Raw genomic sequence first — 15,863 nt, forward strand, 5'->3', positions numbered from 1 at the left:
TTTTATTGCAGTAAACAACAAGGATTACAGTACGTACAAAACAAACAGTAAAAAACAATACGTACAAAATATTACAAAATACCAATCAATAATAAACGTCTTGAAGATTAATAGATAAAACATCACAGAAAAAACTACATAACATAACAATTCTTAAGAAAAGGACAGAAGAAAAATAAAACAAAATGGAGGAGGCTTTTATGATCTCCAGGAGATACTGTGTCATCAGTAAGATTCGCGAGGTTTCATTTAAAAATTATTAATTGTATGTATCCAGTAAATGAGGTTATTAAAAGATTTAAGAAGGATATTGTACTAAATTATTCTGGTGTGATTTTAAGAGGTTTCGGGAATTGACATTACTTTAGAAGATAAGAATGTTTTATTTTATTATGATAAGCCTTTAGAGAAGAAATTATGTTTTGTTCTTAATTAGTTTATTGTATTAGGGAAATATCACATTCATAAATGTCGATGGTCAAAGAGTACACCTAGTTTTTTACTATTTAAATTTGAGCTCTGTCAGTATCTTAAAGTGATGGAAGGTGTAAGGAACTCCAAAGCAAAAAAGACTATAAATTGTTGTAAAGTCTTGAAACTTTATCCTTTTTAAGAACCTTTGCACTTATTTTGTAGTTAGAGATATGGGTTTGTTCTCAATAACCCTCTGTATATAGTTCTTTTTTTTATTATTATTTTTTTATTCTTCCTTAATTTGCATTGTTTTGTTTTTTTACAATCATTGTCTTTTTGAATTTATTGACATTTGTGCTTTTATTGTCAATTTGTTTGTGAATTTTCACTAAATAAAGCAAAAAAAACCCCAAAACGGTCCGTGTCACTAGTTTAAAAAATAAAAATAAATAAATAAAAATGCAGACTTTAAAATATTTTAATTTATGATTTCCTGCATCAAAGTAGTTTCGATTTTAATGGTTAGTATACTAGAAAAAAATATTGTAGTAATAAGAAAGTAATAATGTATTGTTAACGAGGAAGTAGCAAACAAATCACTCAAAATTTCATTTTGGAATATATAAAAGTTCATTTTAGAATATGTTGGAATACGTACAAATTCAAAATATAAAGAGACGTTTACAATCGGTTTATTTAATGCTATTAACAAATTTCTAATAAAAATATTTTCTTCCAGCGATGATTGACAAGCTCGAATCTGCTGAAGAGAACGAAGTGGGCGTGGTCAGGCGGTTTGGCCACGCCCTCTGACAGGACGTAAACATTAGACCTCAGGCGAGATTTGTATTCATTAACAGGCTACATTAAGTAACTTGTTTGTACAAGCAGCGATCGTGTTTATTTCTACATTAAACGTTTTCTACATTAGCAAAAGACATTATTTCGTTCTTTCTCAGTTGTTGTGGTGGTGAGGTGAGGCGAGACAGGTAAAGCAGGAAGTGAAAGCAAACCAAAGTAGGACACAAAAATGAAAGTGTATATAACAGCTTTAATTTCTCTTTTTAATACGGTCTGATTAATTAAAACTTTTGTAGGCTCTATAGTTGTGTGTGCACTGTAGGCTAAGTGTAGTAGCCTCTTGTTAATATGCGCTCTCACATCAGATAGTGATTGATGTTAGTAGCTCTTTTATTTTGACAGAATGTCTCTTATTATTATGATTTATATGCTTTAATGTGTGCTGGAATTAAACATCTGGAAACTAATTAAATGTTTTGCTCAGGCCCTCCAGACTGACATGAACACTGCTGCATGCTGTTGTGGTTTTCTCACAGACAAGTAAGCTGAATATGACAAGTTAATCTAATTAAACATTTTGTACCTGACAGACTAGTTTTATGTGCATGCAAAATGCTAAACATCTTAAACACTTTTTCTGAATGTATTATTATATGGCAAGAAATGTAAGAAAAATACGTCTTTAAGATGAAAAAGCAAACATCGAATAGACGTCTACACGATGCATGTGTTATCAGGATACTTTCTTCCTAAATATAAAACTTAAGCCTGAACAAATGCAGCATGCAATATATAACTGATGCAAAAATAATAATTTTGACCCTTTTGTGTAAACTAGAGGTATTAGTACAAATTCCATTTTCATAAAACAAAAAAAACTAATAATATGAAAACAATTAGGTTATATAATGACCAACACCTTACTGTGTTCAAAACACTTGCCGAATAATAAAAAAAAAAACACAGAGAGATGCAAGACATAATGTAAAGGTTAAGGGTGTAGACAGTAGACACAGCATTCCTGTTTAGTTTGAAGTGCTATTTCAAGCTCTTTTATGCGCATGTCTCTTCATGCTACACCCATGTGTATACAACATTCATTTCTCTCATTCAGATGCATTCACATTTAAGCTTTATTTCTTTGTGTTTGTATTGTGTGGTTTTAAGTGGGCTTTCAATTTACTGCGTAAGTCACTGAGCAGATACAATGAAGAAAAGATGCAGCATTTGAATAGCATCAAACAGCACTTGCTTTGATATTTTTGTTGCTCTTATCTAATGCAAATACATTTTGAAATATGATGGAACTCCACAAATAGCTGAAGCAGCTTTCGCTTTCTTTACATGCAACTCTCCATAGGTTTGCCTTTGGCCATTGTGTGTCTGGATCCCGTTCCAGTTCAGTTCAAGAAGACACCGGTGTTGGTGGCATCAGGGAAAGATGCCGTCTTCACAGTACAGACGGTGTCTGATGTGTCCCTCATCAGATGGAGCAACTGCGCTGGCCATGTGGGGAGCCCTGACGTAATGTCCGTCCCGCAGTACCAGGGCAGGATCTCTGTTACCGCCACTCAGCTCAAAATCACCAACAGCCAGATTCGCGATTCTGGAAACTACAGCGTCTCGGTCGAACCCTCGTCGACTTGCACCTCTGGACTCGGTGTGAACACCCGTTCAGTGCAGCTCAAGGTGTTTGGTACAATCAAACGATGCTGCATATTCAGTGTTGGGAAGGTTACTTTGGAAATGTATTAGGTTACAGATTACAAGTTACCCTGTCTAAAATGTAATAAGTAGTGTAACTATTTCAATTACTTTACTAAAGTGATTACATTGGATTACTTTTATAAATTCCTAATGTTTTCAAATGTTTTAATCATTTTCAAACTTGTAAACCAGGCAGGGTTAACCTTACAGTACTCAACACTGATTAGTGTCATTTTCAAAATCCTTCATCACTTGAATTAAGATTATAATAATTTAATTTTAAAGCACAGCTACCACAAAATAAGACTTACTTTGAGATCATTCTGAGGTTAAATACAGATTTAAAACCATAACAAGAAATTATATTATAGGTTTATGATCTTTATTATTATTATTATTTTATTTTAGTTCGTTTTAGTAATTTTGTTGTGTAATTTATTTATTTAAATATGTCTATATTGTTTTCATTGTTTTACATTTCATTATTAGTTTTAGATATTTCAGTCAACTAAAAAATATTTTTAGGTAAACTAAATTAAAATATGAAATGTTGCCTTGGCATCTAACGGCAAATAAAATAACTTTTTTATTTATTTTTATTTTTTTTAAGTATTTTATTTCAGTTAAAGTTGTTTTTGGATTTAGCTTTAGTCTTTGTTAGCTATAATAACCCTGATTTGTATGGACTTTCCAAAAAACATCTACTGTATGTGTCAAAACTTTGCATGCACATTCATGACTCTAAATGTAAATTATTCACAAAATGTCAAAAAAATAAATAGTTTAGCCAGTGTTTCAAGCAGTAAGAAAATCGACTGACCCCAACACAACAGGAGGGTTAAAGGGTTAGTTCACCCAAACGTTCTGTCATTAATTACTCATTCTCAGTCGTTCCAAACCCGTAAGACCTTCGTTCATCTTCAGAACACAAATTAAGATATTTTTGATGGAATCTTGAGAGTTGTCTGACCCTTCATAGACCCCAAGGGTCCTTACACGATCAAGGCAGAAACATAGCAAGGAGATCGGTAAAATAATCCATGTGACATCAAGGGGTTTAACCGTAATTTTACGAAGCTACGAGAATACTTTTTGTGCGCAAAAGAAAACAAAAATAACGACTTTACTCAAAAATTTGTCTCCTCCGCAACACCCTAGCACCATTTTGGAGAGTATCCACTGAACGTATGCTATTCTGTGTCAGCTGCACCACACAGATACGTTGTTTTCGTTCAGATCAAAGTGCAAACAATGTAGACAAGGTATCCGCATGACGCAGCTGACACAGAACAGCATACGCCGTTTACGGTCAGCGGATATTCTCCAAAATGGCGCTAAGGTGACGCAGAGGAGACGAATTGTTGAGTAACATCGTGTTTTTGTCTTTTGCGCACAAAAATATTCTCGTAGCTTCGTAAAATTACGGTTAAACCCCTTGATGTCACATGGATTATTTTACCGATCTCCTTGCTATGTTTCTGCCTTGATCATGGTAGTACCCTTGCTGTCTATGGGAGGGTCAGAGAGCTCTCAGGCTCCATCAAAAATATCTTAATTTGTGTTCCGAAGATGAACGAAGGTCTTACGGGTTTGGAACAACATGAGGGTGAGTAATTAATGACAGAAATTTCATTTTTGGGTGAACTAACCCTTTAATAATGAACATATTCTTTGTATTGTCTGCTCACCCTGTCTTTGTTTTTCTTCTTCAGATGCAGTGAACGGAGTGAGTTTGTCTCTGCCCTCTCTGCCGCTGGAAGGTGGGAACGTGTCTCTGAGTTGCAGCTGGTCTGCGGGTTCAGAGGTCAGTGTGGTTTGGGGTAAAGGAGGCACTGCTCTGTCCTCTGACAGCCGCATTACTATCAGCACTGGATCTCTGCTCATCAAACAGGCCAGGAGAGATGATGTAGGAGAATACACATGCACCGTCAGCAACACCGTCAGCGCTCAAACCGCCAAGGCCACCCTCAGTGTCTACTGTGAGTCAATAACAATTCATGCTGCAGAAACTAGTCACCTTTTGGCAAATTTCTTGTTTTCAAACTGTTATGTTTACACAAACTACATATTAAAATATCTCAATTAAATCATTATTAAAAATCCATTATTCCCGAAGTTTCAAGAACTGAATATTTTTCACAGTTCTCACTCTTTATGATCAATGAATTCACACGACTTACACAACAAAGTTGTTTTTTCATTCACAAATAGCAATTTCTCAGCAAATTATAGCCAGCAAAATAGTTTGTAAAAAGTATTTCGAAAAAAGTATACTTATTATTAATTAACCATTATTTATTTATTTATTTATTTTGAGCAATTTTATTCATTACACCAAAATATTCCCTCATATTCCACTAAAATTTTCTTATATCTCAAGGTCAGGTTTATTATAGTAAACTAAAATTAAACCATTAAGAAATATGTTCCTTGCTTAAAATAAATTACAGAAATAGAAATATAAAAAACGTGCTTTCTCTCTCTCTCTCTCTCTCTCTATATATATATATATATAAATAAAACTATAGACATTAAAATATATATAGACAAATTATAAAAAAGAAAAAATACAAAACTAAAAATAAAATATTAATTAAAACTATAATAATATTGCAATTATACTAAAATCACAGGTTTTTCATGAATGTGGAAAATAAAAAAGCCAATATAAAAAAAGAAATTTTAGTTTTAAGTTTATTTTTTAGCTGTTTCAGCTAATTGTACTGCTTGTTTTGGCATATTTTAAGTCATTTTAAGTTATTAATAAGCCTCTTTGGAAACATACTGAGTTTAATTTCATTAAGAAGACCTCAAGTTTATATTCTTTGCACGTCAACCTTGTGTGAACATTTCTTGCAGTTGGTCAAATAAGAGCATGTTTTATGACAGCAGCATGCGTTCAGAGACACATGACATGAAAAAATGACTAAAGAGCTTGTAATGTTCTGGTTTGCTGGACAAACATAACAATAACATACAAGACATATTTTGGATTAATTTCTGCTCCACTAGTGACTAATTGCAATCTGTTTGAGGTACATGACAACACTGGCTCAACCAGTAGTCCAGCCAACGGCAGATGGAGGAAACCAAAGACTGTTTTTGTAATTCTGTTTGGTGATTTAGTTTTATTGTTTTGAGTGTTTTGTTTTGAACTCAAGTGATTCATAATGTGAAGCAATTTTTGCGCTGATGTCAGACTTACTCATGCGTTGTAAATAATCAGATCTTTTGATTGGTGTCCAACAAGTTTTAGATAAAAAGAAAATAATGAACTGAAATTAAGCACAAGTATTTAATTGCAGGATTATCAAAAATAGACATTAATACATGGTAAGACAGAGACAGAATAATACAGAATACCTAAATGTCTAAATATTAAACTTTTTTTTATTTTTTACAAATAATGATAATAATTTATTACATTTTATTCTTAATACTACTGTTAATAATAATTAATATTTCTGTGAAGCTTCTTTGAAACAGTATGTATTGTTAAATACACTACATATAAACTTGAACTGAATTACTATATTTTTATTATAATTTTTTTTAGGTATTATATATTAAATCCCACATAGCTAGCATTATTTCACTGAATTTTCTGTACAAATAATTATAAGATAAACAATTATGGTGATATATAATTAATCATACAGTGATACAAGATGGCTGGACAATATGGCTAAAAAAATATAAATATTTTACCTTTTTTTGTACAATTTATTTATTTAAGATTTTGGTCATACTGACCAACTTTACAGTGTCTGACACACCTTTTAAAGTTCCTGTAAATTGTCATTAAGCATTTTTATTTTATAATTTTGTTGGTTCCTTAGATGGTCCAGACGCCCCACAGTTGACTAAGACCTCAAGCGAGTGTGTTGGCGGTGGAGATGCTACGGTCGGACAGACGGTTCGTCTCACCTGTACGTCTGCCCCTCTACCTCCTGCCTCCTTCTCATGGGAACTTAACGACCAGCCGGTGACCGCCGGCCAATCAGGGAGTGCGCCTGCATCACACGGAATGACGTCACAGGAGTGACATCGAAGCAGCAGATAGATCTGACCGTTGTGGGTGAGTTAATGGCTCTCTGTGGCACTTTGGTGATGGATGCATCTGTCAGTTCATTCTTCGGCCTGACATTCATTTTCTTGACCGGAGAGGGAGTAATCAACCACAGGATTGATAAATTCATGTGTCACCTTTCTAGAAGGAGTCATAATTTTCATCCGCCTACAATGATTTTCCTTTGCAGGATACTTTCTTCTATTTGCTGGCTCCATTATTGATGTTTCTGTGATGTGTTTTTTCTTTGCCCTTTATGCCCTGGCTCCATTTCTGTCTGCTGGTATTAGCAGTGCTTGTTAATCTAGTTCCTCAAATGTAAAATATAAAAATCATGTTTACAGGTACGTGTCTCAGCGGAGGCGGCATAGCAGGGATCGTTGTTGCCTGTGTTGTTGCACTCATCATAATTATATCGTTGTAATTATTTTGCTTCTGCAACAAAGAAACGGTACGTCCCTCCTAAATGCATCAGTTTATTGTTTTGTTTTATGATGCTTAAAGGTCTGACATGATTATATGCTCATATTTACAGTTGATCAGAGACTCAGAGATAATATTGGACTTCAGAAAACAAACCAGAATGACAGTAAGACGGTGCCACCTTCTCTTATTGTGTTCTGTGTAATGCAGAGTAATACCTCTTAGGGATAAACAATATAGCTAAAAAAAAAAATATTTTAATATATTTTTTATTTGTACAAATAATGATGATAATAATAATAGTAATATATTTTGTAAAAAATAAAAAGATTGCATATTATTATTGGTATTATTAATAGTTATTGTAATTATCTGTAAAACTAAAAATGTTTTAAAATATTTAGATTATTACTATTATTGTTTGTTGGTTGTTGTTGTCACACCCCTGGACCTGTTTTGTTGTGTTTTCTGTCCCCATGTGCTCCCCGTGACCCGGTTTCTCCCTTGATTGTGTTCATTTCATTCAGGTGTGTCTAGTCAATTACCCTCGTTTAGTCTGGTATTTAAAGTGTAGTCTGTCCTGTGATTCTTTTGTCTGGTGTCGGCCATGCTATGTAAAGTGTGTGTTCCTGCTTGCCCTGTGTTACCCCTAGTTTTGGATTATTAAAGACTTCTCGAAGTAGTAAGGTGACAGTTGTTGTTTAAAAAAGTGTCATGGTTAGAAATAGTAAAAAAAAGTCTAAAAAATAAAATGAGAAAAATGTAAAAAAAAAAATTTAAATTAGATTTTTTCGTATGTTTTGTAATGTAGAAAAATATATCTGAAGGCTGGACAATATGGCTAATATATATATATATTTATTTTTTTACTACTACTGCTATTACTTATGGAAGCCCGTTTCCGCCACTAAATAAAAAAATATAATTTTTTACTACTACTGCTATTACTAGTACTAATAATAATTAGAAGTAAATTACATTTTATCCATATGTTGTAATAATTAGCAAATTAGATTTTATTCATATGGTGCTTGGAAAAATAAATAATATTCATTATATAATATTCATATTATGTATATTAATTGCAATAATAATAATACTATTTTATATATAATACATTGAAATTTGAATATTATTTAAAGTAACTTACAAGTAAAATATAGTATTATATAGCAATATAATTTTAAAAGAAAATATTTTTTCTGTACAATTTTTTGTACTAAACTTTACAAGAAAAAATTCTTCTTTTTCATTTGAATGAACCAGTATATCAACACAAAGTAATAATCAGCAACATTTGCTTACAATAAACAATGGCACGCAGAGATGGTGTGAACATTTTGTTTTACAGATGATGTAAACAAATTATTATAGCACTGAACTGATTCATTAAAATGGACAGTTTCTGAACTTATTCACATCAATGAATACTTACTGTAATATGCTATTAAAACATCTTTATATTGACACTCTCATGCTCGCTTTTTGCAGGAAGAGAATTTCTGCCAGACAAAACCAGTCTTTTAGAAAATGTAATAGCCACATAAAAGCACCTTGCAATCATTGCAAAGTCCATGATGATGCCCAGCCTTAACATCTCTTTCAATTTACAATAATACCTCTTTTCACATGTTCCCTCTCTGCAGACTGCAAACAGAGCCTTTGTCAATGGAAACCACCCTGATCCCACATTACACAACTCACTCCCACAAAACTTCACCGCCATTCCCAATAACAACAATGGGAACATCAACACAATGTCACAAAACATGCCCAGCAACTCCAACCCACTCCATCATAATGGCCATTTGAACACTGATGTATTCCAACACCGCTTCAGCACAGTCCCAGACAATGGGCATCAAAACAATTCATATCCAAACAATGACCCTCAGAGGTCATTCCCACAGTCTGTCCAACACAATCCCAATATTCTCATACAAACGGGCAATTCTCAGCCTGGTGCGCTTGCGCCTACAGTTCATGAAAACCTCAACACCTTGCCATGTAATGACCAGTTTAATAATTCACAACCTCAAATGGTGCATGTCAACTTGAACACATACCCTCCAAAAGCAAATCAGATGGTCCAGCAACATGCAGAAAGTGCACTACAGATTCAACATATTAACAGCAACCATCAAAATCATTCTCAGAATGGCTTGCTGAACTCTGACCCTTTGACATTGAGTAATCAGACACAAAATGCTCAATAATGCTTCAACAAATATTTCTCCCCAACACAACGGCCTCATTCAGACTGGATACTCTCACCCTACCAATCAAACCAATGCAAACCGCCGAACTGCCAACTCAAGATCATCAGCAGAAGACCGAACTCGACATTCAATCCCAGTTCAGACCAACAACCAGTTCAGTGACTCCAGAATGCACCTCCAACAGATGCCTTGGGACTGTTTGCAGAGAACACCTGCATATCCCAACCCTGAAGTCTATAGCTCAGACAGTAGTGGATCTTCAGATTGGCCACAATGAGATGCACAGAGGGATCGTTCTGCTCCGAGATACCGGGAAACTGAATCTTCAGGAAGGTTGACCCAAGCTGCTCCTTCCCCCCAAAGAAGAGACCTCCAGAGACCAATCGTACCTAACCACTCTCAAATGCACCCAAATGTGCAAAGACAATCAACCCAACAGAATTTAAGCACACAACCGCAAGTCCAATCTCAAATCCAGACCGCAATACCTCAAACCAAAACCTCTCAGGTTCAGAATCCAATCCCCATTGGTCTACCAAGGGGAATGACCATACCTCAAACACAAACTGGCACCAGACCAAATCAGGCCATGCCTCAGCCATCTGTTCCTCTTACTGAAGCTGCACTACGCCAACACACCGCCCAGACCGATAACGCTTTCACCAACCGGATCCAGCAGACTCCAGCTGCCTTGCAGAACCCTGGACCTTCTCAACCCATACAGCAGCTCAACATAGCAGGCCAGAGGCCTCCTATTCCACCTCCGGTGCTGCGGCTGGATGAGTTCCAGAAACTTCCATGTGAACGCATGAAGCAGCCGCAAACCATCCAGCCTGTGAACGTGCAACGTAGACACAGATCTCCAAACGTGCACAGGCAGAATCGAGTGTTGCATACGAGCCCTCAGCGAATGCCGGGAGTGAATCCCATGCATGCAACCATGCATTGGACACCCAACCCATATGCGACAGGTACGTAACCTGACACTACGTGAAATGCATCCTCACATTTTGTGGCTGATGAAATTTCAACTTCATTTTTAAGTTATACAAGTTTCAACTAGACATGATTTAAAAAAATTATTTGAAATGTCTTGTACAGCCAATTTGATTAGAATTAAAAATTGAAAAGAATAGTTCACTCAAAAATGAAAATTTGCTGAAAATGTCCTCATCCTCAGGCCATCCAAGGTAGATGAGTTTGTTTCTTCATGATTTGGAGAAACTTAGCATTCCATCACTTGCTCACCTGTGGATCCTTTGCAGTGAATGGGTGCCATCAGAATGAGAGTCCAAACAGCTGATAAAGCATCACAATAATCCACAAGTAATCCACACCACTCCAGTCCATCAGTTAATGTCTTGAAAAGTGAAAAGCTGTGTGTTTGTAAGAAACAAATCCATCATTAAGAGGTTTAAATATAAAATGTTGCTTCGGACCAAAAAAATTAGTCCATAATCCATAATAACGCTTCCTCAGTCCAGACAAAAGGTTCATTCCCTCTTGTCTCTCAGATCTGAATCCACCAATATATTTGTTTAGAGCTGTTTTGAACTGTTTTCGCTTGTAAACGGTGCTTGATCTGTGCAGATTTCTCTCCTGATTCAGACCAGACCACTTTTTCACAGGAGGAAGCAATATTATGGATAGAGGACGGTTTGAAGTAACTTAACATCAACTCTTAATGATGGATTTGTTTCTTAAAAAAATGCTTTTGGCTTCACAAGATGTTAACTGATGGACTGGAGTAGTTGAATTGGGTGGACATTTTTTATTTATAATATATATATCCATGCTTCAGTGATGGGGGACCTGAAATGGTTCCTCTGTGGCATTACTGCGAAATCACCCTTTAGCCTTTATGCTTAAGAGTGTATATTTATGCTTATTAGAATACCGCATTGTCAGCTCAGCAGCAGGCTAATGTAAAATTAACACACGCTATTTATTTCACGGTTCCTCAGTGCAATATTTATATCCATGCTTCAGTGATGGGGGACCTGAAATGGTTCCTCTGTGGCATTACTGCAAAATCACCCTTTAGCCTTTATGCTTAAGAGTGTATATTTATGCTTATTAGAATACCGCTTTGTCAGCTCAGCAGCAGGCTAATGTAAAATTAACACACGCTATTTATTTCACGGTTCCTAAATCAGTCACTTATGAATATGCAAATATGTTAAGGCTCTTTCATATCTCGTATCAAGACTTCAGCGCTCCTTTTTGACTTCCATGTGAAACGCACTGCAGACAGCATCACAGAAAAGCAATTTTACGAGGTTGCTAGGCACGAAAATGGGCAATGTATATGGTAAACAGTGAAAACACATACGGTATTTGCACCTAGAAGAGAATCTGTGGTGATTGTTTTGTTTCATTGTAGAAAGAAAAAAAGTTTTATTGTCTCTGGATGCTCTTGATGTTTTAAATGAGGTCAATTGATAACATTAGTTAATGCATTAGCTGACAATGACTGTTTTTACAGCATTTATCTTTTTTAATGTTCGTTAATAAAAATTGATAATTGTTCATATTAGTGCATTAATGTTACAAGATACAACTTTTAATTTTAAACATGTTAACGAGTGTTGACTAAGATAACAGTAAGATTGGTAAAAGCTGTAAAAGTATTGTTCCATGTTTTTTCCATGTTCCAAGTATTACCAAATTAGCTTCTATTCAGACTTTCAGTTTGACTTGACTCTCATGGGCAAAATTACAGTTACAAGATACATGGAAAATGCCAAACAAGTAGTAAAGGATGTGAAAGAGTTAAAAATAAATATAAATGCACAAAAATGCATTATGATGCTTTCAAGACCTCTTAAAGTTTGACAGTTAAAATAACTGAAAAAACTTTTCATGCGTCATGCAAATCGTCTGATAATCATTGGCTTTCAAAATCATTAAAAAAGGTCAGCGAATGGGGTTGAAGTTGAAATTGAACTTTAAGCTGGGCCAACGCTGTCGCAGATGCCGAGTTCAGTTCATTGGGCAACGCTGACTCGAGTAATGTGAAAGGGCCTTTAGACATGATTTATATCAAATGAAGCATTTTTGTTCTTTCTTTTCTCCTCCTCCTCTCCAGCAGGTCCACAGAGGCAGACCCAGACATTAAGAAAATGCAGCGCTCGTCTGGCTCGACACCATTCGCACTACAAAAAACGTTTGTACAAAGCACAATGTCTCTCAGGTGGAAAGAAACAAACGCTCAGCCATTCCTCCTGCCCTCGGCTTATTGTGCCGTACAAATCTTTGTGTTTTGTCGGAGAGATGGCATTATTGATAAAAAGACTGATCTTTTTGTTTCTCCTGCACAGCTGTCACGTAGGCATGTGAAAGCCGCGGCTGTTGAACAGGACACTGTGTGAATTTCATCCGTCGGAACAATGCTGCTCTTGGAGTTTTCTTGTGCTCAAGTGTCTGAAAATAAAACACAATGCAGTGTTTTTTCACAGACAGGAAGACTTGAACAAAATCCAAATGAATTAGGATGGCTGGCAGAGCTGAACTACTAAATGCTAAATAATGGACTGCCGCTGTTTGTCCTCTCACAACTATTTATTCAGCTTTCTGCTCACAGATGCTTCTTGTAGCACTGCTCAATTAGTGCGATCCGCTACGGTGCTTTTGTGGATGGATTGCGCATTTGAGTATGAAGGAGACCCACCTAACGGACGTGTAATTAATTAAGCTCTTTAATTCTTATGTTAATGATGTGGAAAATGCTAATGAGTTTAAGTAAAATAGGTTGCTGACAGGCCTAGCAAAAATATGATGAAAAGCAAATGTTTGGTCAGATGGTTTATGTCATGTACTGGAGGTTTTACAAATAAATTCTCCCAATTTGCATCGCTTTGTTCTTCATTACATCTTTAATACAAGATTTCTCAAAGTTAGACACAGAAATCAATTTGTAACTGAAATAATAGAGCACTACTGAAGTCGCAGTGAATTCTCAAGAAGAGGTTTGTAGAAGAAGAAACTTCCCTCTTTGACTTAATTGCAAGCACAGATTAAATTAATATCAGTGTGCATGTATTTATAGACATGCATTGTACAAAAAAGGGTTCCTTACTGTTGGGGAAATAAATTCACTTCCTTTAGTAAATGAAAAATGTCTCGCTTCTTTCCGGTTTTGTCATCGTAGGTGCAGCATGTGTCAAAGTGACATAATGAGAAAAAGCTTTAAAGACTCTAGGAGCGTCACATTATCACTTCTGAATCTGTGGTGTGGACTGATTAATTAAGGTATAAAATATTTTGCTACTACGATTTTTTTAAAATTGTGATGATTTCTTTGAAGACTAATGCTTTAACAGGTAAACTTTTTCAGTTTTGATCAGAAATATCAAATATATAAATATTTGTTCCGCATACGAGATGATATGCATTTTAATATTTACAGAAAAAAAAGTATGCATGAAATGCTAAAATTATTTTGAGGGCTTATTTTTCATTGATTGTAAGAATGAAACATTAATTTAATGTATTTGTACATTTTCATATCTAATAATGACATTTTTCTGAAACATAGATGCTGCTAGTTAACATTGGATGCACATATATAATATATATCTAATTCTCTCATACATTTCTTTCAGTTTTGAGAAGTAGCTAAATCTACAAGCAGTGTTTTTTTTTCACATGATCACTAATAACCAACATTTTGCATTGCTGGTATTTCCCTAGTTTCACATCTCACATAGGTGCAACTGAATTTGCATTCTAGGAAATTTATTTTGAGTATTCATATTTTTTAAATAGTGTGTATTAATTGTAAGTTCTCTATGAAAATGAAGACTGCATAGATATTACAAATACGCTAATGGTCTGAAAATGTATAACCTAATCATGCATTCTGATCTCTGTATGTGTGTTGCGGAATTCTTTTTTTCTCAGTAATAACACCTGATCATGTGACCAGTTTCTACATGCATTTCCTGAGATGCAATACTATTTATTTAGAATTTATTTGAGCCTATTCTAAACATACTGCATGCTTTTTTATTATTCCAAGGATACAGTAGATGCATATTTAACACAGTTGTTTGGTTTAGTCAGTCCCATCTGTATTGAACTGTTTTTATTGCCATTAATAAGTGACCTACTTACCAAAAATAGGATACTTTACTACCTTAAAGCTCCATTGTGTGGTCAAGATACTGGATTAGATACTGCACCAGTGCCTGTAGAGGACAATTACATTAATGAGAATAACTTCTCGTCAAGCAATATTACACTGATATTAAAGACAATAAAATCATTGCATGCCAATTTTTAGTATTGAAAGGTTCATATTGAAAGAATATGATGTTGCTAAAAAAGAACATTATTTTGTGTATTTGGTGTAATGAAATGTTTATGCAGTTTAAGGTTAAAAAAACATTATTTTCCACATACTGTACATTATTGTTTGTCCTCTATGCCCCGCCTTTCTGAAACGCTAGATTTTTTTATAAAGCTCATCTTTCTGAAAAGTGAGGTGTGCTCTGATTGGCCAGCTGTCCAGAGCATTGTGTTTGGCCGAATACCTCAATATATTTACAGGTTATGAGTCAGAATAGCCGGCATTGTAGGTTCAGGAAACAGTCCTCTGTAAAATGCATTGCACACACACGAATATTTGGGTTGAACTGTTCTGGAACAGTGTTGTAAATACAACTTAACCACTGATTTCTAGTCGTGTCCTCTTTTGGAAGACCAAACAAAGTAGTTTCACTTTCACAACGAAACACACAGCGTCTTCATGACATGGCGGCGGCCGCAACAATACTACAGCGAGAATAAAAGTTACGCCTTCTTTCTTTGCGTGAACATTTGGATTTTACACATACTGTACATTATTGTTTCTCCTCTATGCCCCGCCTTTCTGAAACGCTAGATTTTTTTATAAAGCTCATCTTTCTGAAAAGTGAGGTGTGCTCTGATTGGCCAGCTGTCCAGAGCATTGTGATTGGCCGAATACCTCAATATATTTACAGGTTATGAGTCAGAATAGCCGGCATTGTAGGTTCAGGAAACAGTCCTCTGTAAAATGCATTGCACACACACGAATATTTGGGTTGAAGTGTTCTGGAACAGTGTTGTAAATACAACGTAACCACTGATTTCTAGTCGTGTCCTCTTTTGGAAGACCAAACAAAGTAGTTTCACTTTCACAACGAAACACACAGCGTCTTCATGACATGGCGGCGGCCGCAACAATACTACAGCGAGAATAAAAGTTA

General features: G+C 35.2%; 1 protein-coding gene across 1 annotated transcript; it reads left to right on the plus strand.

Annotated features, from left to right (window-relative positions):
* The first annotated feature begins 185 nt into the window (after positions 1-185).
* Positions 186-13,004, plus strand: LOC107568860 (transcription factor mef2A-like). Its single transcript, XM_016254852.1, is given in 10 exon segments — positions 186-228; positions 2,576-2,911; positions 4,635-4,901; positions 6,762-6,929; positions 7,423-7,442; positions 7,527-7,580; positions 9,061-9,621; positions 9,920-10,567; positions 10,569-10,604; positions 12,954-13,004. Coding segments are annotated over 10 exon segments (2,184 nt in total).
* Positions 13,005-15,863: the final 2,859 nt, after the last annotated feature.

Source organism: Sinocyclocheilus grahami, unplaced genomic scaffold, assembly GCF_001515645.1.
Source record: "Sinocyclocheilus grahami isolate Dianchi unplaced genomic scaffold, SAMN03320097.WGS_v1.1 scaffold1288.1, whole genome shotgun sequence".
Lineage (NCBI taxonomy): Eukaryota > Metazoa > Chordata > Actinopteri > Cypriniformes > Cyprinidae > Sinocyclocheilus > Sinocyclocheilus grahami.